The sequence below is a fragment of the Malurus melanocephalus genome, unplaced genomic scaffold (assembly GCF_030028575.1).
Source record: "Malurus melanocephalus ecotype Western Australia unplaced genomic scaffold, MMel_1.1 scaffold_327, whole genome shotgun sequence".
Taxonomy (NCBI): Eukaryota; Metazoa; Chordata; class Aves; order Passeriformes; family Maluridae; genus Malurus; species Malurus melanocephalus.
The window spans coordinates 56,181-81,773 of NW_026623559.1; the positions used below are offsets into that span (position 1 = coordinate 56,181).

The window sequence follows — 25,593 nt, forward strand, 5'->3', positions numbered from 1 at the left end:
CCATGACCACATGTGAAGGGTCACTGGGAACCTGCCCGATGCCATCTGTGTGTCAGACACTCCCAAAGGCTTTGGCAGCATGACACCACACACAATGTGCACACAAGAATCACAAGAGGGCTTGTCCCCACCACAGGAACCTCACAGCAGCACTTGCTGAACACCCACAGCAAACAGGCAGCCTCTCCATAATGTTCTGAAGCTCTTTCCAGATGAGCTACTGCACAATCAATAAAACTTTGCTTAACTYGATTTTCCCAAGGCACAAATAAGTTTATCCTTTTACCTTAGGAGATCTAACAGAGAAGCAAAGAAACAGCACTGATCACAGTCGAGCTGAGATTGTTTTAACCTCTATCTTTTTTACAGATACTTCCTCCTCCTATACAAAATGCATTAGGTCAACTTTTGATTSTCATCCAAGTATCTTACTTCCCAAAGCAGAAAAAGAAGATTAGGATGATGTACCATCTCTTTGTCCTGAGTCAATGTCTAGCAGAAGAGTTAATTGTAACAGTGGATTGATAGATTTTTAAGGAAATTGTCAGATTGCCATGGTTGCCAGAGCAATTATCATGAGCAGTGCACTGTACCTTCTGATTTCCCTCTGGGAATATGGTGTTAGTCAAAAACAGCCAAAAATCATATCTCAGCTGAGCTAACCAATGGCTAATAAAGCTGTCTGACAAAGCCATGACTCAGACTGTCTCTGGGACAAAATCAATAGCTCTTCCTTTGCATGTCATCTAAGAAAAAGACAGGTGACGCCCTTCCACTCCACTTGGCACTGATAAGGCCTCAGTTGAAGCACTTTAATTAAAGCTTCTCTGCTCAGCTAAAAAAATAAAAAAAAAATGTGAACTAAGTTGAGACATTATGAAAAAAAGGAAAAACATCAGTAGAAATTTAAATGATGTAGTATATGAAGAAGCATTATAACTCAATTTGGTCTCCTGAAGACAAGATGGAAAATAATACATTCTCTTCTGTAAGCCCTAAATCATAAAATTAACAATGTATGCAGTGACAGTCTAGCCAAGAAATAATTGCTATCTTTTCCTCTCTGTTGGCATGATAAAATGGGAAGTAAAGAAACTTTGTACAAAAAAAAGTCACCTTTGTTTCAGGTAGCTCCTGTTCCCTGTGAATGGTACCTTACAATGCTCATCAGAAAAGAATTCCAAATTYTCCAGTAATGGCAACATCTAGTATGGCATGGTGGAATAGTATGTTCCCACAGACTCATAATGCTTTGATGAACTCCAAAAAGGTATCTGACTGCAAATAAATGTTAACAACATCCACACCTAGATTTAGCAAGTTTTAGCGCCAAAGTTAAGAGAACAAAGCTACTAAGTAGAAAGTGCAAGTCCCAGTATACACTCCTGGTTATCACTGCTCTTGTATTCAGATAGAGAAAAAACCAGCCCAAGTTAATCTAATTCCCATCTTTTTGCTACATACTTAAGTTCAGACAACCCTCAAGGCTAAATCTCCATGAGCAATCTAATGAAACAGATTTTCTTGGCACTTGCAGCTCTTTAATAAAATATCTATATTCTACAAGCAAGACAGTGTCTTAGTCACTACTCAGAAATAAAATCACTGGTAATCACTTAATGTCCAAAGTTCCGGGCAATTTCAAGAGAAGAATTTTTAAATTAATAGAAAAGTGCAGAAAAATAATTACTTAGAACAAGGAAAATACATAAGCTTTCTTCTCTAATTGYATTAAATAAACATTCTTCATCTGCCAAATCTAAGTAACTAAATGATAATTTCTACTATTGTTTGTTGCTAGTCCATCTGACAACATTGTCATTCTGTCTCAGACCAAGGGTAGTACTGACAGGCAGGGCTCCCAGTTGTCTGGTATTTAGCTAAAATGCATTCACACTTCAAAAATGCTCCAGTTTTAGACACAGAGCCATAACATAAAAAGTATATAAAAAGTGTTAAAGTGTCTAAAGTTCAGCTTAAAAGGGAAGGAGGATCCAGAAAGCCACAGGCTAATGCTTCACCTCCGTTCCTGTAAAAACATTACGGAGCAAGACCACAAGGAAAACATTTCCAGGCACCAGAAGGACAAGATGATTATTAGGAACAAACAGTACTGATTGACTACTACAGACAAAATCAAGCTTGGACAAACTGACTGCATTTGGTGACGAAGGCCTGGCTCTGTGAGTAAGGCAGTGATCTGGTTGTTACTTGAAGAACAATGCACCAGGGTTCCCCAGCCTTCCTGCAGAGAAATGAGGGTGGCAGTACCTGGGCAGGTGAACAGCCATGGGCAGGAATCAGGCTGCAGGCTCACAGAGSAGTGGGCAGTAGGACCAAGGCCCACACTGAGTCAGAAAAGCTGCTCCTCGCTAATGGGGGATGAGGAAGCTGGCACCATTTAAAGCCAGAAACAGAACACATCCTGGGCAGCTCTGGAGGTGCCATCGACTGGGCAGACTGGCTGGCTCGTACTCCAGATGACAAGGCTGACACCCAGACCAACCCTGACAAGCTAAACTTGGACTTGGTGTCAGGAAAAAGAATAGTTTGTCCATTATGAGCATGGGGAAACAGAACAAATTGCCTGTGTAGACCAGAAATTAACTGATGCAGACGAGTGAGTGCAAATACTGTTGCTTTCAGGTGCTAGAGAAAATGCATTATTCTCTTTGTGGTAGATGTTTTCAGCACTGTTTAACTATAATTTCCCTCTGAAAGGGGAACTGTGACCCCAAGAAAGATCAAGCCCATACATGAGAAGCCTCCCAAGTTAACAGCTATGCCTCATGTTAATGGTACTAAGCTGCAAGGACAGATTTTCCTGAAAGAGCAACACGTCTACAAAATTTGCCAGGGTGTTGCAGGAAACAGTAAGCTAACTTGGAAAAAAGGGAAAATCTAAAATTAGCAATACTGTGGGACATAAGGCAGAAATATGGTGTCTGTCTCAAACAGTGAGCTAGAGACTGAAAGACAAAAGCTAGAAGACAACGGAAGAATAAGGATGGAAGACGACTGTGGGGAGAGAAGAGGCAATAGCATAAAGGTACCCCCCTAGGCAATGTTCTTCAGGATCTATCACTATCTGTGCACATCCCTATAGATTRTTTTTCAGGGAAAAGAGACAATACTTTATGCTTTTAGAAACTTCTACCTATAGTCTGAAACAGTGGCTTCAATTCTGTTCCCRGAAAATACTAACTGAAGTGTGTGTTTCTTCCAAATTTTACCTTAGGGYGAACAAAGCATTGACTRAGTTGGCAGCYTMTCCTAAAGGTTTGTTTTCATTCACRTATTCRTGAATGATTCTAAAAYRTCAGTATTTAAAYTCAYGAAAGCAAAAAAAATTCCACAGACAAAAAAACTCACACAAAAACCCTCATCAATAAAAACAACTSAATCCACACAGTAAAACAAAACCCACCCAAAATTCTCTGCCATATCACCACCAAAACAGAAAGAAAGAATACATCTTAAAATAAGTATCTACTAATTACAGAGTTGGCAGCCCAAAATTATCAGTTTAACCAGATGATAAAGGTTTCAGACTACACAAAATTTCCCTCCCTGCATGAGTGAGAGTCTCATAGCAATACTAATCCTTTACRGAGCTTAATTTCTTTACTTCGTTCCTTTAAACATGAGTACAATAAGATTTGGTTTCTTTGAGATTCTAACTGCTTGTGCTTCAAATCCTTGCTCTTTATTTCCTGGGCACAAAATTCCGCCTGCAGACAGGTTCCTGGATTGTTGGCTTCCCCACTGTGCATCCAGCTGTACTCCAGGACCTCGGGGAAACAAAGAAGCATCATCTTAGACTAGCAGCATGTTTCAGTTTCTTCTCCTAAAACTTTCCACAAGCCAAGCTCAGTGAGCTCTGAAAACAGGTGAGTTCCTGTAGAAGCGCACAGGGCAAACTGGATGTAGGGAATGATCTGGAGAGAGCACTGACAGATGAGACACAGACCAGAAACATGAACATTGGAACAGAACAGAAAGAAAGATTACCAGAAAAAGTAAAAATGTCAACATATCCAGCTGGACAGGGGTCACTTCTTCATCTCCAGACTTCGGTTCTCCCCTTTGCTGCAAGCCAAAGACACTTCCCTCCAAAAACCTGCAGGGTGACATGCACCCATGGAACTTGACCAGTCCTCTTAAACACTGTCCTTCTTGTTTCAGCTAAAGAAATCACTCATTTTAGGGACAGTCCACCTCATCCTTCACATATACATGTAAAGGTCTTCAAGCCCTTGGGCCTCAGAGGTGCCCATTTCTCTGGGCTCCAAGTACTTCAGAATCCTTAGCCCAGTTTTTTATTCTAAACTTCCGGGAGATGGTTCATACTCCCCCTTGACAATGTACAGAGGCAAACAGAATTTTTTATGTATTAATTCTCTGTAACATGTTGCTGGCTCTGTAAGACCAGAAGGGAAAACCAAGAAATTGGAAATGGTAGCAGGACCAGAAAAGAGGAACAATGAGAAATAAAACAGAGCATTCTTGTTTAAACCTTAGAAATCACTGTAGCCACAAATTGTATTAGCAATATGCCACTCTGCCCACTTTCAACTGCTAGAACTTCCAGAACGAACACAGCAGATTTTACGCAGACTAGCCATATCTCAGCTATGAACCCAGGTAATTATAATGTAGATAACCCAGGTAATTATGATGTTAATGAGAATTCTCTCCTAGAAGAGCAATCTCTTCACCAAAGTAACAAAAAAAGGTGATTTTTTTTTCCAAGAGAGTAATTTACCTTCCTAACAAATTAATCAACTTTAACTTCTTGAAGTACAACAGAATAAATCCCTTCAAGCTTAATTTGACCACATTAACCCCTGATAACAATGACCAGAATGTCATTTGGCCAACAGTAGGCAGCAGTGGACTAGGAAACCCTTCTCTGTCTCAACTACACCAGAGAGCGTGATACTTCATGTGCAGTTATTTATATTAGAAATCTCATGGTGCAACCCAATGTAGCTGACAGTATCCCTGCCCCAAGCAGGAGACTGAGCTAGATGGGTTTCAAGGTCCCTTCCATCCCAGCCCACTCACTGATTCTATGATCTCCTAAATCTGCTCACAAACATGGGGACTGACAAATAATCACCATTTCCTCTTCCATGGCAAGCCCGACTTCAACAGACCTGCTTTATATACCCAGCTTTGCCAAACTGCTCCAAAAAGCAGCTAATACTGCGTTAGATAAAAATATTTTTATTTAAAAGTGCTTCTAGACAAATCCAAGAAGCCATGAGTTAATCAGCACACATCCTTGTCCTCCAACAATTCTTTTTAGGAGTTTAAGTTTTAGAGAATGCAGAAAGCTAGAAAAACATTGCCAGGGAACCTTAACTCTGCATTAACAGGTTAATTGACTCTCTTTTTTCTTTTCTTCAGTGCGAGGCTGGCAAATGAGCAGTGACAGTCAAAATGAAGCTGTTGAGGATGGGGGCAGGAGAGGTGAGGAATTCACCAGAATGGGATTCACCAGAATAATCTCAGAGGGGCTGTTCTTGGTCTGAATACAATAGGGCCCCAGCAGTAAGCAGCAGGATGGACTAGACCTTCATTCCCCTTCCAGCCACACTGGTTTGAGGTGCTGTGATAGTGAGAAACAGAAAGAACTGGCAGCCAAAAAGAGCATGGGCTAAGGCTGACATCCCAGGCTCCCCAAATGACTGAATACTCATCTTCTACATCAGCAAGGCCTTTTACAGGCTTTGTCATAAAATTCTTCAGAACATTTGCCACCAACCGGCAGCCTTAACTTAGACTTGTCTTTTAAGCCTGTTATCTTAGAKGTAATAATTACTTCTCACTCTTCGCTTTAGCTACTGGATAATGGAGAATTATTTGCCTTACAAAATCCTATCACATTTTCCCTCAGTATGTGGCAGCCAGTTCAAAAAATACAGATGATAACCATTTTCTCTATACTCAGTCTGGGCCTGTTCCCTTCATTTCCACTGCAACACACAACCAGAGCATTCATTATACTCCTCAGACCATTCCCTCTCAAAAAATACAGGAGTCAGTTCCCCTTTCTTTTTTGTTACTTTTTAAACCTCAGGTAAAAATTCTGGGAGGCTTCTTTTACCAGAGGAACTACAGAAGGGGAGAAACTTTTCCCASCAAGTTGCTCCTTTGTTTCTGAATTTCCATTAGCTTTTCAGCAGCCTGCTAGAACTGCCTGCRTGAGAATTCTTAACTACAGCAGGGGATTCTCCTTCAGCATAAAAGCAGAGGACTGTGTCACATAAAAAAAGTTCCACAAGCCTTTGCTTGGTCTTTCCTGCCTCACCTGCCCGGTTTCAATGTAGAGTTGCTTATACACCGAATTAATTAAAGCAGATAGAAGCTACAAAAAAAAGTTACTTTTCCAATGCTATGAAAGTTGAGATTCAATTTTCCATATCATTTGCTCTGCCAAAAGCAAAGAAGTGAAGTCTACACTTTTATGGCCGTAGGTGAAATATGAGTTAGCCCTAAAAAGGGCATAAATAAATTTGTTTTCTGCCCTTCTATGGCTGGGAAATGGAAAATTTATTGTTGCTTTCTAAATTCTGCATTCAGAATCCAAATCTAGCTAAAATATTGCCCAGCTTCATGAAAATATCTCTTAAAAACTCAGAAAGGCCTTGAGAAATCATAAATCTTTGCCTAAAATGGGAAAAGCATTGTTTTCTGMGTAAGGGATTATCAAAAGGAATTAGTTTATGCCAGGAATTACACTGAGACCTCACYGGAAATGAAAGTCTTTGGAACAGGGAAATAAGTAGCCAGATTACAGGGAAATAGTTCATAGTACCTATCCTAAAAATCAATGAATAGCTGATAACCTAGTTCATAATTTCTGGGCAGATGCTATAGAATGAAGAGCTGGCAATCTTCCCAGATTGGACCAAAGAGCATAAAACGAAATTTGCAATTACTAGGGAATATTCAATGTCTGTCTTTGCGTCAGCTTCAAGGTTTGGACAATTTGTCATGTTCAAAAGATTTCATTTCCTCAGGTGGAGAGAGGGGAAAATTAACAATGTGGTAATATGTCATCTAGTTCCTTTTGCTAGATCAGTGGTGTAAAATTGGAGAGCKTTGTGTTACCTGTTTCACACTGTGTGCAACAAAGCAGACTATTACATTAAACGGTGGCTACTTCATTTGTCTATAAAACATTGTCAAAAGGAAATAGCCAACTGCCACTCTTAGATAATTATTCAGCTGAGAACACTGACTTGATGATAATATTCTCTGTTACAGCTTTATATTTGCCATAGTGAGCATGTAATCAACACCTAATAATGCTGTTTGACACAAGAGCCAACCCACAGATATGGCAAGTGTTAACAGATCGAAAACATTTGATGGATAAAAGACAACTGGGGTAGGAAACTCCCAAGTCACCCTACAAAAATGGTAACTTTTAAGCTGCGACAAACTTACCAATTTCCCTGGGGGATACTCCTCTGCAAAATGCATCGTTTGCTGKTGAAAAGTTACCTTTCAATCGCAGAGAAAAACTGCCTCTTCATTAGATCAGTTTTCCCACTGAAGTCTAAGCTGGTACCATTTTTGCTGTTGGTAGAGGATGGGTACTGCTGGTTTGTTTTCAAATCATTTGGGTTTCAGAGGACCTRAAGTTTGGGAGGTTTTTTGTTTGATTACACTACCATCCACCAAATTTCTGGGACCAAATCTGAGATACACCCTGACTTCTGTTGCCCATCAGTTTAGCAGGTAAGTCAGACCGTGTGCACTCCACATACTCAGCACACTTTTTCATTTCACATTTGTTTTTTCTTCCCAATGTGCTCAGGGTTCCCAACTTTGTAGCAAACAGGCACACATTCTATCCAGCTGCTGGATGTTCCAAAGGATAGGCTGCCTTTGGATTATCAAGAAAACCCCATTAGTATCCTAATGCTTGATAACAAGTTCACAAGAGGGGACCTTTAGGGAACACATCATATTCAACAATCAGCTCTTGCTCATATTGTGCACATATGCAAGTCCATTTTCTCAAGTTTCATTTTGAAAGGACAGATTTGACATGCTTGCAGTAATAAAAGCACACTCAAGTTTCAGAACTACAACACAATGAGAACCTGCTCTCCCAAATAAAGATTTTTTATCTTACCCTTGAAGCAGAGTCTGGCATTCTGCACGACAGTAGCACTGTCATCTTCAACTTCTAACACCACTGACAAAAACCTTTCCTTACCATTTGGCTGTGACTATTTTCATACCAGTTTTTGGGAACACTCATGTATGTCCCCACTAGGCCTCATTACAAAAAGCAAGCAAATCAATCCTGCAAAGCTGCACAAAATCCTTGAACGCTACTGCCACAGCTGCAGCTGAAAAGCTATTAGGAAAGCTATTAGCCTGTTAGGAAATAAGCATACAAAAAATTAATCCAGATCTGCATCAAACCTATGCATCTTAGACCAYGCTCCAAAGGCTGCCAAATCTCAACTCAGCCAAATGCTGTACAAACTGAATTCAAAATGCAACAGCCTTCAAAACTCTTGAGGAAAATGCCAGTAGTTTGCAAAGCTTGTGATGAGAAACAAATCTCGCAGCTAACAAGGCCTTAATGAAATTCAGTAAGAACAGAGCTAGAATTCAGTATGAAATTTCAGTTTCTGAATGGAAACCTCAAGTCACTGAAATGCCAAGTCCACTGCTGAACTGCAMCACCCAGCTCCTTAGTCCTGACTGCTTGCTCAGTGATATCACACATCACATTCATTCTTACCCTCCACAGCTCTCCAAAACTACACCACTAAACTGTTCCCATCACCTCAGTAACAAGGGCAGAAAACCTTGATTTAGAAAATACTAATTCAAACAGCAAGATTTCATGGGACAACACTTGCCAGAATGGCTCCCAAAATCATCCTTTAATGCACAGTCAGATCTGGTGGCTAGGACATGGCATAACTAACCAAGCAGTCCCCTAAGAACACATCCACCGCCTAGCAACTGTAACACATGATAATGGCTGTCCTTGAGCYGAAGCCAGGAGTGCTGCAAGAGCAGCTTGCATCTAAATCAGTGTATCAGGACTGTAAGCTACTTCTGAGGCAAGGATATGGATACCAGAGGGAGGTAGGAGGCAACACCACATTTTCAATTAAAACAAAATGGATACCACAACATCAACGCATTTCCAGGAAGAAGACATTTCTCTAAGGAAAGTTGAAAATGACTCATTGAACTATCACTTATGCCACATAGCATATCAAAAACAGAGTAAAAAAAGTGGATTACTGTGGTGGTAACTTCAGAGGTGGTTGGTAGGAATCAGGGGAATCAGCATCCTCCTGTATGCAGTACGTCTGCTGGCAAACTGGTATAAACTTTTATATAAAACACAACAGAGAGACTRGAATAGGACATAATTAAGAAGAATCCAAGTAGCTCTGTAGAGTAGAAAGCTCTGTACCACAAACTGGAGGCACCAGCAAGGAGTGAGATACACACTTCAGCTGGYAACTGTACACTGGATTTCCAAAAGGCTTTCAGCTGCTATTCCCACACAGCTCTGAGATGCCATGGGATAAGATGGGAGATTTACTTCTTACAAAGTGCTACTTCTTACAGTGTCACTTCTTACAAAAGAGAAAACAAGGGGCAGAAATAAGCAGTTTTCCCAACTCCATAAGCCAGCACCTCCACAGGGATCGGCTCTGAAATCATGTAATTCAATACTTTCAAAAAATAATATAAAAGGAAAGYATTGAAGCAATAAAGGAGGAAAWTYTTCTTGTYTTTTCTCACTCCAGGTAGTCAAAGCTGACAACAAAGGACTGAAGATGGTATCACAGTACCAAGTGATCAGTGAAATAAGCAGTTCAATGCCAATAAATACAAATGGGTAGAGAAAGAAACCCTAAGCCTACACAAAGTACTGACCTATAAATTAGTTACTACTGTTAAACACAGAAATTTCTGAAGCAAGTTAGAAAACATTAGAAGCACACTAGCTCAACAGTAACTAATGGCAAATAATGCTAAGATTTTCCAGAGAATACCTGACAGTAAAGATATAGCTAAGATGCTGCAAACAGTTCTTGCCCTTACTTCATCCAAAATTTTCCATTTTATTAAGCAGCATGACTATACCTCCTACTCCTCCACAAGACACATCCCTGCATTGCTCAAATGACAGCTATTATAATRTTATGGAAGAAAAAGGGCTTAAAGAGGAGGGAGAAGTAGAGGATACTCCCAGCAAGGGCCAAGTGGTATGATGGCTTTGAGAATTTCAGGTAACTCATTAAGAACCGTACCAGCAAAAAGAAACTGTGCATGTGCAGTGACACACAGATCCAGCTTTTAGTATTGGTAAAAAAAAAGGAAAATCTCAAGGCCATTTTCTTCCAATCCAGGTGAGAACAATGAAGAGGGAGCTTAACCATATTAAGCTTAGTGAATTAATATTTATCCTGAAGCACGCTACAGTCGGGCTGAACAAACTTGAAATAATTACTGAAACCCACTGTGCCATTTACCTTCCTACTGGAACTGTAATTATGTGCACACATCTCTACTTAGGCTCCTGTGTTTATTCTCCTACAAAATGCAGGGCATGGTATTTTGCTATTGCAGGGGCCAGAAGGCCAGCATGAAAACATCAAATTTAATCTAAGCATCTTGTTGGTTTGGGTTCTTTCCCCATGAACTCCATAGCTATGCTAAGGGCGAAACTGTAATKGGCAATTTTTGTGATGCACTCATCTGTAAACATGCTACATGGACTGGAAAAGTGGTAATAAACTGAACCAGAACTTTAAACCATTGATGGAAAACAAATTATATCAAGAGAGATAGGCAACACACAAATCTGAAGCATTCCTTTACTCCTTACTCAAGTATTTACAGGRTATTTTGTAGTTTGCTTTGAGTGACTCCAGCTATCCAGATTGCCATCTTAATGACTACAACCACCAAAGTGATCTGAAACAGACYCTGATCAAAATCTAAAACTTAATGTTATGAATGCTTACATGCTGAGGGCCTGGCCTTACGATACACAGAAGTGCCACTCACCAAGTGCTGGGTTTTTAACACAATAAAAGATGTAGCAATGTTACAAAGCGAAAAGAYGGGTGATCTTGGCTCTACAAACAAGCTCTACTGGGGAGCACCTTAAGTATCTCAAGCTCAGAGTCCACATTAAGAGCTTTTCAGTGTCCACAAAGAATAAAAATTACTGCATTATTGCATTATCTAATCTGATTAGGCCAGATTACACCTAACACTTCATATGTGACTTGAGCACAACTTTGTACTTCGACAAAAAAACAAGTGGCTAGTAAAACACAAAAAAGTTTCTGCTTGCAGAAGTGGAGAACTGCAATAACCTCAAAGTACCACCTTCTATAATGCAGGCTTAGTGTAGCTGTTCAGCAAGATCAACACTAACATGCATTCCCAAATCACTAAATAAAACCACAACACAAAGTGCATTTTACAAAAAAATTAATTTGCAAAGATGTCATACACTCTGTCTGTTTGCAAGCTGTTCCCCAAAATTAGCAGACAAAGCATTAAAGTTTTACAGCCTTACCCACACRTACTGGCATGTCGCAGAAGGCTTTTATTTGGTTTTAATGAGAAAAGRAGGAAGGAAGGAGACTACAAGTTTTAAAATATACATTTCAAAGGAAAGAGATTAGAAGATTTTGGGGTGGGGAGGAAGGAAATGAGAAATTTTCAGTGAAAATGCACACTACTAGAACTGAGWAAGTTTAGGAATAAAATGAGGAGAAATCACTTATAAAATGGTTTCTAAACTTCAAAATACTACGACACTGGATACAACCTTTCAGAATTTTTGACCTGAATTTCAGCAGTTGGCATTAAATAAATTTCWATGCATATCTAAAACTTCTAGCAGAATGTAAGAATAATTAGTAGGGATGGACAGGCTTTTCTAGAGTAACTACCACTTCTGGCTGGATGCAGTTTGCTGATGTGTGACCATCAGTGGGAGCCATCAGAGACATTAAAAGAAGCGTGATCACTGGTTAGCAGACACAACAAACAGAGGACACTATATTAACTACTTCTGCTGATCTGCATCCTCCTCTTAAAACATCATAAATTAAATCCTAAACTATTTTAGCTTGAAGTTCGCTGTTTCTGTTGCAAACAAGAAAAARGAGTTTTATACTAAAACCCCAGAGCTTTCTCCTCCCTTCATATGCAACAAAAAGATATTAAAAATCCCTCCATACCTTGACCTWTTTCCATCCTGCCTCCTATGGCAAATACATATTATTGTTTCAGATTATCCRAGGTTCTGGGGGAAAACAAAAAACACCACTGGGTAGACTATGAAACAATCATGGATAAATGAGTATGATGAGATTAACAGGACAGGCAGCATGGAGAAAGTTATTTCTTAAGAATATCTTTATGCAGAATATGACACTGAATAATGAAGAGGAACAGTTCAACAGCAGAGTAACTACCACAGGGAAGAGATAAGGAAGGCTGTGTGATATTCAGAGAATATTATAAAACCTGGAACTGTACTTGCATATAATTGCATTTAGGGATGTGAAAAGGCAGAGGAACTAAAARGACATACGATTTTTTTTTCAAAAATGACTGATGCAAAGTAATTTTGAAGAAATAAAGGAAAGGTCTAACCTCTATTGTACAAAATTGGATAATGCTACATATGGAAAAAAACGAGCTATCACCAGGAAAGACATCAGACTGGGGATCAGTCATCAGATCAAGGGGAGAATTAATAACATTTTATATTAGTCTAATCTCAACAAGCATTTTCTGTATTTAGGAGAGAATAAYTACATCATCCAGAACAAGCCACTGTCACATTCCCAAAATTAAGCCTCTCTCTGTCCACTGAGTGCTGAAGAAAAGCAAGGGAGACTAAGCTTAAGGAATGCATTCAACCATAGATGGAAGAATAAATGCTCATCAGACTTGGTCAAAGAAAATAAAATCACCTATTTAAGAAAATACTTTTTTAAGATATTTTTAAGGTTATGATTCATAACAAACACTTCCTTGATACTACTTCAGAGAGAATTATATGAAAAGACTGTAACTCCATAATTTAAGGTCTCTTCWGGATAAAGTATCATAATGACAACTGCTTAGTCCAATCAATCCCTGAGCACAGGGGAATACAAGCAAAAACTACACAAACTTCAATCAGCTTTTTTATACCATCAATCATAAACAGACATTAACATAAAGCCTACAAAGAACACCAATAACATACACAGGAATAGAGCAGAGATGTGAAAGTCCATCTCATATAGTTCTTCCAAAGGATGCAAAAATCCCAAAAAAAGAACCCTTAAAGCCTGCAGCAGCTTGGAGAAGATCACCAAACAGAAACTGAGCTGCTGTGCAATCCAGCCAAGAATGAGTATAACAAACCAAGAGGTTTCTGTCAGGATCTCTTCTAAATATATTCAACAACTGGTTTAGTTCTACACAGAAAATAAAACATTGTGTCCCCATTCTCCACCCTCCAACAAAATACCTTATGGAAATACATTACTCTTAATTGCTCTGATTCACATGYACTGCATTCTTCTCTCAGTGATACAGCCAACAGAAGGGATTTGTCAGACTTTTTTTTGCATTTTATTGCAGTAGATTAATGCTAGTTAAGTGTTGCATTGCTTAAGCTTCTTTGTACAGTAATAGCTAAGACGAAATTGAACCAAAACCTGGACCACGTATAACTAAAGACATTTCAAATACAGTTTCTGTAGGAAATTGGAAGTTTGCCCTGCTCTGCACAAGATGCTTTAGAAGAAAATCTCCAGAGTTCTCTATTAATCCCTGTTAGTCTTTAATTCTGTTCTTCTATTCTGCCAATACCTGGCTACCCACATGTTCATAAAGWCCCCCTGACCCACTCTTCCTAATCAACTACTAAAGGTGTCTCCCAGCAGTAGAAACTGCAGCAGCAGCTGGGGCTCCAGATCTCAAGCTATAAATGTTGGGGAAAGAAATGAAGCTGGAAATTTGTTCCTTCTGGGTGATCAGTAAACTACTTCTTTACAAATAGGCCTGTGGATGAAATACATAACATAGGTTCTTTTTTCCTGATTATTTTTGCTGGTATTTAACTGAGGAATCTTCACTGATATGTGAGAAAAGCAGCCAAAAATGTGGTCTGCCAGCTCTTGTTCTTGATGGCTGCAAGAGTGTTTGCACCCACAAAAGGAAATCYTCAATACCTTTACTGCAGCATCCAATCTTTTTCTGCTTTCCTTGAATTCCAAGTAGTATTTGATGGTACAGATTACATTAAAAGGCAACTTCTGTTTCAACACTGTGGCACCATACTATTCCTGACCACACCTGGAAAAACCCAACACATTTTTAGATTCCAAGGGAAGAATCACGAGACTGGAAATAAATTTCTAGCTCACAACATTTCAGATTTTAGGGAATTCCTTGGACACTACTCAACTTCTCTACTCGGTTTAAAAAATGTGCAAGGTTTCCCTGGATCTCCTCTCAAAGTCTGCCATCACCCTAGAACAAGAGTACTGTAAGGTGAACTATGGCTCTTCTCCCTCTTGTCAGGAGTCACTGATTGGTTCTAGTTCTTCAGTGAAAATATTATTCCCTTTTGCCTACTCAAGTTATCTTAAATGATCTTTAATCCCATCCCAGAACTTCCTCAGCAGTCTCTGAAATCTCCACCTATTTAAGACACCTCAGGCCAGTTTCTGTAGGGAGTTGAATTATGGGGCACCTGTGTATGCATTATAAAACACTTTGCTGTTCACAGCACTAAAAGCGGCAGATTGTCCAGATTCTACTGCAGATTGATTTGCCCATGTCCACAAGTTCCATTATCAATTTAGCAGTGAAAACTGCATGGGGAAATTACATAAACCCTTACCTGAGGCACGTGTGTAAGTCACTGTGCTCATGACTTCATCAGGTAAAGAGAAACAAACAGAATTTCTGGTAGGGAAACAACAAACTGGACATCACACAAAATCCTATCAACATCTATCTGCCTTATCACCCATCATCTGAAGTGCATTTACCTTAAAAAAATTTAATTGAATAAACAGTGCTGMTGCAATTAAAAAGGACAAAAAGCACCTCAGACAAAACGTCTTTTAGGAAGGTATAAAATGGCAGAGMGCACAGACTATTTTACGCAACAGATAAGGCTCTGCATCATTTGCAGAAAGCTCATGAAGAAGAGACATTTATTCATACATGAGGAGGAATGAAAAAAAGAGATGAACAAGGAAATGTTTTTATGAAAACATGGCCCAAACTTTCGCAGAAGATGAGCTATTATAATAGGAATTTAAGCATTGYGATATTATAAAATTGACAGAGCAACACTCAAGACAACATATGATGCTGGAAAGAAGGCCCAGCAGATGAAACAATCATAGCTTGGGCAAGGACATTAAAGAGGGGGGCAACAGAAGCAGTGTAAGGTTCATCATGTAAGCTCTTCATGACAACAATATAAAGAAAAAATATCACAAGTCCTGAGAATTCTGTATATATAAACGTATTTGGATATTTTCCTACCTACGTGGTCTTTGAAAAAGTTACTGCAGGGACTGAAAGATCCATGTCTTTTCTTACCCGTTTTCTACCACATGATAAAATTAAAATACTTAATAATTGCAATTACACACCATCATCAGGAGAAGAAAACATACATCAAAAGGAAGGAAATCTGACGTTTCAGATTTTCTATCTATACCCACTAGGTTTATTAAGGCAACTTTGGATAAGAGTATTAAAATAACACAGAAAAATCAGCATTAGGAAACAAACCTCATAAACTGTTTCCATGTTAATTGTATGAGGAAGGAGGCACTAAAGAGTCCATTTACAAGAGTAGAGTTGAGGATAAAACTTAGGATTTACCAATATGAATGCAATCACAAGSATAACAAAACTGGTTTCCTGGAAATTCATGCATCAAATGCAACAGCACATTTTAATTTATGAATCTGCAGACTTCACATCATCATGATAAATGGATGACAATAATTYTCAAACTTAATGTCAGTGGGTTGTAAAGATTAATACCCACATTCTTCCTTGCATAAATTAACTATCCAAAACTGATAGGCTGAGACTGATTCTCTGCTCTTACAAGGTGTAACAAATCTATGAACAACAGTATCATCATTTATAATGTTTCATAATTACACTGCCTTTTTTTACACAAGTCATTAACTCTTGCTTTCTTTATAAGGAACAAACGCCCATTTAAACTCTTTGCAGTCAGACTTTTTCACTTGTAAAGACCTCATCTTTTTTTTTGTTCTGTAGTGCTATTTTCTTTGAACACAGYATCATACATAAATAGCAAGAATAAAACACAACAAAAAACAAAAGAAAAATCCAATTTCAAGAGCATAGGTGAATCTGAAMAGCAAAGACCAATACACTTAGAACAAGAACAGCACTATTCCACATACATTTTTGTTTATTATTAGATGCCAATTATAAGGACTTTAAAAAACTCCCCCCCAAAAAAAATCAAACAAAAAATACCCAAAACAAACCAACAACAAAGAAAAATTTACAAAAAAAAAAACCACACACCAAACCAACTTTTCAAATACTTACAATTCTCCTTCCCCCAGCGCCAGTGGGATGGCAGGATTGTCAGAAAAATCTGACCAATCAGTCAGAGAATAAATCTAAAATAAACTTTAAAGTAGGCAGTTCTCTTGTACGATGCAGAGATCTGAATCACCAGAGCTGCTAGGGAACTCGTGCTTATTGTATTTACTAAAAAGTATAATGTAAGCTTGAATGTAATTTTAACACTCCAGGACTGATCACTTCCCTCACCACCAGGGCTTCAAACTCAGCAGCTCAACTCACATGTGAAGAGCTGACCCATCGACACAGCACAAAATCAGTTTGGAATGAAATCTGTTATTTAAAAAAAATGGTTTTTTCCCAGTATGCCCATGTTGGCATAGGGCGTACAATACTATTTTTTGTAGAAGAAACAGAACCATTATACATCAGCTCTGGAATTCCTTTCCTCTCAAATATAATGCAAAATCCTCAATGCACATTATCTTTCCTAATTACCAAGTAATTTCCAGAACAGGTAGATATCCTCTTCCATTACACTTCTAACATCTCTCTTTAGCCAGAGCAATATACGAATGTTTCAATCCCTCAGAACACAGTAAGGATGCTAATACCCTGCAGAGTAGACCAGGAGTGGCTGGTCTTGCACTGTTCCTTACACTTACTCTTAATAATTTCTTTGTACATGAGCTAATTAAAAGTAATCTTCCCAAAGCAAGGTGACACTGCCATAAAGAAACATCATCTCAGCAGATCACTTTAGAACAAGCATGACACTTGAAGTTTAAACAAATTCAATTAACATRGGCCAAAGGGTTCTACCAAAGCTTACAGAAGATGTGCCACACAGTTAAAAAGCAAATACAGGAACATTTACCTTTTTTGGACCTCATGACATGTAGACCTAACACATTGGTGCTGCCTGAATTACAGCTCCTGCATTTACTTACTTTGAAATATTGTCAATCATTCAACTGTTCAACCAAAGAATGTAAAATACATTTAAAAGCCAGGAGTCTTCTCTGAAATGAGCAGCTACCCATGATAGATTTTTAAAAAAAATTATTGAAATACCTAATTTTATTCTTCAAGTCCCAGAAATTTCGGTAAAAAAAAATCTAAAGTGTGCTATTTCAATGAATCATAACTATATAGATAAAAATAAACCTATAGATCAATAAATTTGACAGAAGAATTTTAACCTACTACAAAATCTCCTGAGTTTTGAAGAGATTCATGTATTTTATTTATTAGCATTTGAATGGTTTCATCTCTTTATTAACAGCTCTACCAATACCTGCACAAATTTCAGAAAATTTCAGAAACAGGTAAGATTCACATTATAAGCAACAGGCAGGTTCATAATCCACTTACACTAAAAGCTAACTTACACAGGGAGAAAACAATTCTCAGGTTATGCTTTTCTGTACTAAGATGCTGAAGATACAGGCAGGAGAGCARCTCTGGGAATAATCAGGCCCACAGTACTTACAGTAAATTCTTCTACTCTCAGAGCTAAGTCACTTGCCAGGTACAGCAGCTGACCATACAAAGCCAGGAGAATTTCCCTGCCCAGAGAAGAAGTCTGTGTTGTCCCTCATCAGCAGACCCACAAAGGGCCTGAACAGCCATCACTGGTCATGCTTTTTGCACTGTAATATCCACATCTGATCATAAACACGATAGAAACCACGCCAGCAGTTTCCAGTCCCCAGAGCAAAGATACCCAAATGGTTTTCAAGATACCCAAAACAGGCTTTAGAGCAATGAAATACCCAAGGCTCTGTCCCCTCTGAGGCAAGAGTCCACCCTCATATTTAATGAGCAAAGCACAGCGTGGGAATGTGAACTTAGCTCTGACTTCACTCTCAGACTACGGACATCTGCAGAACTACCAATGCTTCCTATTACTGCACTAACAGTCCTGACAAACGGAACTAATCCTGAAGGACATGCCCCGAGAGAAACGGGCAAGGACAGGGCCCACTAACCATACAGACACACAGAAATGAAACCACATTTCACAAATACATGTTTTTCCTTCCTTTCTGTGTTATGCTACTTGAAGAGGAATCAAAAGAGTGGAATCATAAAATTTACATTTGCTTCGCAATTAAAGATTTCTAAAGTATGCATATAAAGGTGTATTTTAGCAGGAGCAACACAAAAACCAGGCAATGTACAACTGAAATGCTTTGCTGAATGCTTTTCATCAGTGAGGGCAGAATTTTGCCTCCCAGCTGGGATCTTCAAACTGCAAAAAGTGAAACAACTGTTTTCTATCTTCTTTTAAATGCTGAGGACACTCACTGCTTCAGTAAATACAGTTTATTACCCGAGGTCTCTTCACTGAAGAGATGTGTAAGTACATTTTGTGTGACAAATACACCTGCGACACTGAGAATTCCAGAAATTCTACTGTCCATTCCACAGTAACTGGAACACAGGGTATCACAAGAACCTCTTGTTTAAGGTGTATGTACAGGGATATGCACTTGCTCTCCTTGGAGACTTCTCACAGCTGCAGAAAGGATTTGAAACTGAAGAGGAAAATGAAGCTGTGAGGATGAATAAATGTAGCCCTGTCACATCCACCTGGTCAGCTCCAGTGACCGACACCCAGCTCTACACCGTGCACAGCAGGAATATCCACTGCGTGGGGACGTTTTGAAAAGGACCAATGGCTTCACAAATCCTTATAAAATCCTCACCTTTGACTGGTTTCCTACTGAAAAGTRATGAAAAGTTTGCAAAGCATGTAAAAGAATAATTAGAATGTCATACCTGATACAGCAAGGAAATCATCAATACTTGTTATATCATCCACAGCTTCRGTAAGAACACGGATGTGACTCTCCCATGCACTCCTATACATCTCCATGTTATTTTTCACAACTTGACTTTTTGGTCTGGCAGCAAGAGCTAAAGCAGCATTAATAACCTGTACCAAAAATAGACAAAACCAACTAAATAATTACTTCTTCAGAAATCAAACCTTCCGTTTTACTTAACATTGTAGAGCAGCATTCCTGTTCTCCAAGCAAAAGCTTTGCCCAGTTTTTGGTTTTGTACTCAAGGAGAAATATCAGTCAGATGTTGCTTCAGCCAACTTCCATTTTAGCTTCATAAATTAAGCAGCTGATGGAATAGGAGAGCAAAATCCCAATATTTTGTTTTTATTTGGAGAACTCATACTCTCCCAGTTCGCAAGATACCAATCACAGGGAGGTTTTTACCCACACACACTTACCAGTACAGTAAACATCATCACTTCAGTTTTGAGTGCAAACTCCTTAACATCAAGAGCTTATTATGGAGCATCTCCACTGCAAGAGAGAATATCAGCCTCTGCCATGTAAAATGGGAGGTTTTGCCAGGCCAACAGGTGTCTCTTAGGATCAAAGGCACAGGATATAACACATACTACATCCAGATAAAAGCAGTAGACTGACAATGCTAAATCAGTTCAGACTGAGAACAGAAACTATAYTACCATCAAGAAGGTATATTCCATCTCTTTCAGCAAAGACTAATTGAAGATGCAAACACTGGATCTTAAAGCAATTATTCCTACAGATACTTCTTCAGTCAATTAGCTAGAGAGGTTTTTTCCCAATGTGGAAATTTATTGATGTTATATTCATAAACATTTTTTAATTAAATTAACATGAAAGCCAGGTACAAGCTAAACATTAACACGGCACTTACCTTCTTTCCCCTTCTGAATACTGCTTATTTATCAAGGGGAGAATCAAGACAACAAAACACCACATAAAACAAAAATGGGAAGAATAAAAACAATATKACCTAGTTGAGCATGGGAGAGAATTAAAAACACAGGAAATGCAACAGGAAAAGAAGAMTAAAAYSAACACCCCACATAAAATATATTACAAGTTAGCTTTCTGTTTCTAAAAAAGGAAGAAACTGTTTGAATTGTATGTTGGTCCTGGAAAAAGTCATAAAAAGACTGCAAGATACCTTAATAGACCAGAATATGCTGGTGCAGTATCAAGAATTCTGCCTTCCCCATTTTGGTCAGCCAGGCTCGTGACTTAGTAACAAACAATTGTTATAGTACAGGAAAAGCAGAAGCTCTAATACTGCCAGGGACAAAAGGCATCAAGGCTGGCATTAAACTGGCACCATCTAYAGACTGGGGGACATTTTCAGAAAAACGGGGATGCAAGTTAGAATTGGAAAAAAATACTCATTATAACWGTAAATGTTTGAAAACATTGGAAAGCAGGTTTCAAGCAAGCAACACATGTACTTCTGTCCAAATCATATATTCTATTCAGATGCAAACCACACGCAGAAACTCGATTCAGTCCCAATCCCTGGACAACTGCACACAAGAAATCACCTCCAGTTTCTCCATTTCAATAGCAATAGCAAAGATACATAACTTTCTACATTCAGTGCAATATATAAAAGCCCATTTCTGTTTGGCACTACAGCAGCTTCCCCAACACTCTTTTAAAAAAGTAAGAAATTTACAGGAGTTGAGGCTGTGACTGTTTTCATTCCTGTCACGCTTGATCCAATTTCACAGAATCAATTTTCTAAGCCAGGGGCTCAAAATTTCACCTCAATAATTCTTAGGTCACATTGATCCTGTTTTGATTCATCACACTAACTAGTTTAGGTTTTAAAATGTGTCCATCAAGACCGAAATACTAAACAGGTAATTTTTAACTTTTCTGTTTAAGCCTCTAATTAGATATTATCTCAAAGTCAAACCCTATTTCTGGTTGAATACAATAGTCTTTTTCTTACTGCATTTTTCATCTTGGTTTTGGTAGATTTACCAGGTTGCTCTGCTAAAAGTAACAATGAATGCAAAAAGCTGTTTCAGTATCAGAACCAGCATCTTTTATCTTGCCAAAGATTAAAACTAACAGCTTTTGTCTTGCCAGATGCAGTGAAGAGGTAAACTGCTAAGGAAGATCACCAAAACTGTTACAGAATGTAGCCAACTTTATTAAATGGTGCATTTAGAAATCCTGATGACTCGTGATAGAGATGGCCCTAGAAATAAAGTCCAAAAACCTTCAGTAACTGCAGTAAGTCCAGCCCAGGCAGGCAGGCACCTTTATCTAACAGCACACAGACTGCACAGGCACATGTGATGGGCTGAGACTACACAAGGACTGCAAACGATCCCCTCTAATCACCTCAATAACACAAACCAGAGCATTTACCTAAGGCTTGCTTCTCCCAACAAACTTACAGCTCCAAGTTAAATCAGTTCATGCCACACAAAGGCAGCTAATCCTGAATTAAATATTAAACTGAAACCATTCCTTATGGTTCCCCTGCTAAATTGCTCTAATATTTAATATCCTGTTAAGAAAAAACTTAATTGCACTCTGGATAAACACTGCTTCCACAAGTATGGAACCAACTCACAGAAAAACATCCCATATGGCAATTCAGATAGACAGCAATGAAATCAAAATCCCATCATACCCAAGTTGCAGAGCACACTACAGACCACACATCTTTGTCATGCCTGAATCATGTCAAGGTACGAGACTCGTGAGCCAAGCAAGGCTACTGAAGTGGGTCTGAGCACAGCTCTGCTGGGAGCTCTGTTCTATCTGGAACTGTCTCAAAGCCATGATCCACAGCATGCATGGTTCAGACTGGGGACTCTCAATMTGGCCTAAGAAACTTTAAGACACACATAAGTAAGCTGGAGACTTCAAACCCTCTTCTCCCGTAAAAAGAAGAAAAAAAATCAAAACAGGAGAAGAAAAACTTCGCATCAAGACACTCCCAGTCCCCCCAACAAGAGAGAAGGTTGAAAAAAATCTTAGCCAGTTTTTTAGGCTTCATGAAGTTTATTAGCTTTTCTACCTCACTCCAACCATCATTCATGGTATAGATTTATCATCTGAACTGGCCTTCAGAAACAATGAGAGCAAAACTCATCAGAAGTCCCTGTTTAATCACTGCTTCCTGATCTAGAACAAGGTTAACATTTGTTGCTGGCTTATTAAATATAGCCTTATTCTACCTTATTACAGCATATTAGGCTGCCCAAATTCCATTATTACTTTTTCCCCATTAGTATTTCTGCACACAAATCTCAGTTCAGGTTACCATAAAGCTACTACTTGTCCTGTTCACTGCTTGGGCAGTTCACTAGAAGTTAAATTGACAGCTTTCACATAAATCCTTGGACTTGTGAGCAGATGTTAGGTAAGGASAGCATCTGCTATTATTAATTGTACAGCAATAACATCCACATGTCCTCATCAGTCCAGAATACACCATCCTCTATACATTCCATCAAATGAAAACTRGTCTCTGAAGTTTAACAGAGCAGTGATTACCCAAGCTGAGAGACGCTTGGGGACAATGTGAAACAGTAACACTAAGTTAWTCCTTCCTTCCACTATCTAACTTCTGAACAACTGGTTGCTACATAAAAACACAGGTTCAGATGAAATTTGAAGCATRCACAGCACACACAGTTTATAGGAATACACTCCTGTAATTTGCAAAAACAGGGCATATGGGGGTGGAAAAACAAAAAACCAGGACCACAACAACCCCACAAGCCCACACCTGGCCACTGTTCACACAGATTATGACCATGGCACAGTTACTTCRTTACTGTAGATGTAACAACTTGGAGACAACAGACATGCGGGCACACGAGGCAGGGAAGCAGTGTTCTAGGAGATGGTGCCTTTAGGGAAGGATGAATCATCCAACCCAAGGTCAGGCAAAAGGAGACAACCCGAGAGTAAAAAGTGCATATACAGGGTTGGATTAACATTACCAGAGAACACTTATACAGTCTTTCAATTAAATAAAACAAGGAAAAAAGCAATGGTAAAGGTCATTTATGGCAGTAACCACGGCAGAAGAAAACTAGAAATTTCYTAGAAATTAAATATAAGGACATTCAGAATGCTGAAAATTGTTAGCCCCTCTAACCAAAGCAAGGAAAATATATTGGTTAATAGCTTGAGTTTTGTTTGGCGATTATCTTTTTTTTTTGCAGAGGAACAGGAACTGGCCACCCAGCTTTACATTCATCTGCACATCCAGCAGATTAATTTCCAGCAAAATTAAGTGGGCAAATACATCAACTTCCACAGTAACAGCAGAGACAAGTTCAGTCAAATATTTCTCAAATATACTTGAGAAATTTATCTCCAAGAATAGAAGGGTCAGTTCTGCCCYAGTGTGAGCTACTACTGCAAACTGAAAGAGCTCACCCCAGGCTAACACCATTTAGAACTCGACAAGAGTTTTGCTACAGGAGGGTGAAACTTTGGAGCTCTGTATTTTATTGCTGAAGGAAGTATAACAGGATGATAATATTTAAGGTGAACAGTACATCAATGTGTTATTTGAGACTGTCATTTCTAGAGACCAGAACTCAGGTCTTCATTYAAAATCAGAACTATTTTGTGTATCTTACACTGATCCCAATTAATTTATGTAATGTGACCAGTTTCTAAGCTTACCTTAACAAGATTAATTGATGTATGTACATACATAACACAACAAAATACAAAAAAAAGGGTTTCTGAGCTTTTACAAGGTGGATTTTTTCCAAGTTGTTACTAAACTACGCACCTCATGCTGCATCACAAAAGAAATTGCAGTATTGGGACCGTAAGGGGAAAACTCATGTCCAGCTGGTTTTGATCCAAGAGAATCTGAGATTTTTCTTCCTTCTTTCAGAAATGATCTAAAAACCACGCAGGTGAGGTGGAAGTACTCACTCATCATGACACAGCCTGGGAAGCAGCTAGCTGGGGGGCAGCTCGTCTGGAAAAGGACCTGACACCCTGCTCAGTGTCAGCAGAGCTCCCCAATGCAAGCTGACAGCACAGCGGGCTCAAAGGCCATGGCAGAGCAGAGTAAGAGGTGACACTTGCTGGATCACACCTAGAAAACTGTGTCCACATGTCCAGTTATGGGCTCTCTGATACAAGAGAGTCAACARTAAGTAAGTCACAATGAGCAGAAAGCTGCCAAGATCATTATGGGCTGGAGCTCTTAACCTGCAAGGAGGGAGACAGGAGGGAGCTCGTACAGCTTGAGTTAAAGGTGGCTTCAGAGGGCCCCAAGAGCRGCTCCTCAACACTTATGAGATTACCAAAATGGCACAGACAGRCTCTTCACAGCCATGCCCAGGAGAAGAATATTCTGATAGCAGTCACAAACTGAGGGAGGAGCTGACGACAACACAGAAGCACACAAGAGTAATTTCACACCAATGTCTGTCCAGCTGTGGAACAAGCTGCCCAAAGAGTTTGTGCACTCTCTGCCCTTGGACATTTTCAACACGTGACTGGTCAAAGTTTAGAGAAAGGTACAGAGTTCAATTCATAACTCAACACTGAAACAGCCACGAGAGCAAAAGGCTGTGGACATCCCAAAGTCCCTTCCAACCTGATCTACTGTTGTGCAATGCAGTTACAGAAAAATTCTATGATAAATAATTTACTTACTGACATCAATTCCTTCTGGGGCAAGAGTGACTCACTCCCCCAGGAAGAGAGGTAATAGAAATGCAAGCAGAATGCAGCAACATCATGACATAGGATTTCYTAGGTTACTACTAGGACACAAGGGTCCTACTAAAGAAACCACAGAAACATTCTGGCAGTCTGCTATTTTTGTTCTTTTAACACAAAATCRTAGGGAACTCATTTCTGTCAAGCTGTGTCTTCTATTTCTCTTAACACAGTGGGGAAGCTTAAATACCCAGATATGCCCAAACTCTGCAAAAAAGCGTATGTATTAACTACTAACCCAAAAAAACTTGGAAGCAAAAAAAAATCCACTCTAATGGTAAAAAGGTGCAAGGGTATGTGACTGTTGCTTTGGCATCTGCCATATAAAGCTATTACAGTAACACAGATATAAAAAATCCATAACAATTTAAAAGCTTTGAAAGCTGAGTATCTTGTATACAACGTATTTAACCATAAAATATATTTCAGT

At 39.0% G+C, this 25,593-nt stretch overlaps 1 protein-coding gene across 1 annotated transcript in view; it reads right to left on the reverse strand.

The window, feature by feature from the left end:
* CTNNA3 (catenin alpha 3) overlaps nucleotides 1-25,593 on the reverse strand; it is a 335,868-nt gene that overhangs the window by 48,876 nt on the left and 261,399 nt on the right. The window contains exon 10 of the mRNA XM_057377836.1: nucleotides 19,402-19,558. Coding sequence (XP_057233819.1) covers nucleotides 19,402-19,558 — 157 coding nt within the window. The remainder of the gene's footprint in view (nucleotides 1-19,401; nucleotides 19,559-25,593) is intronic.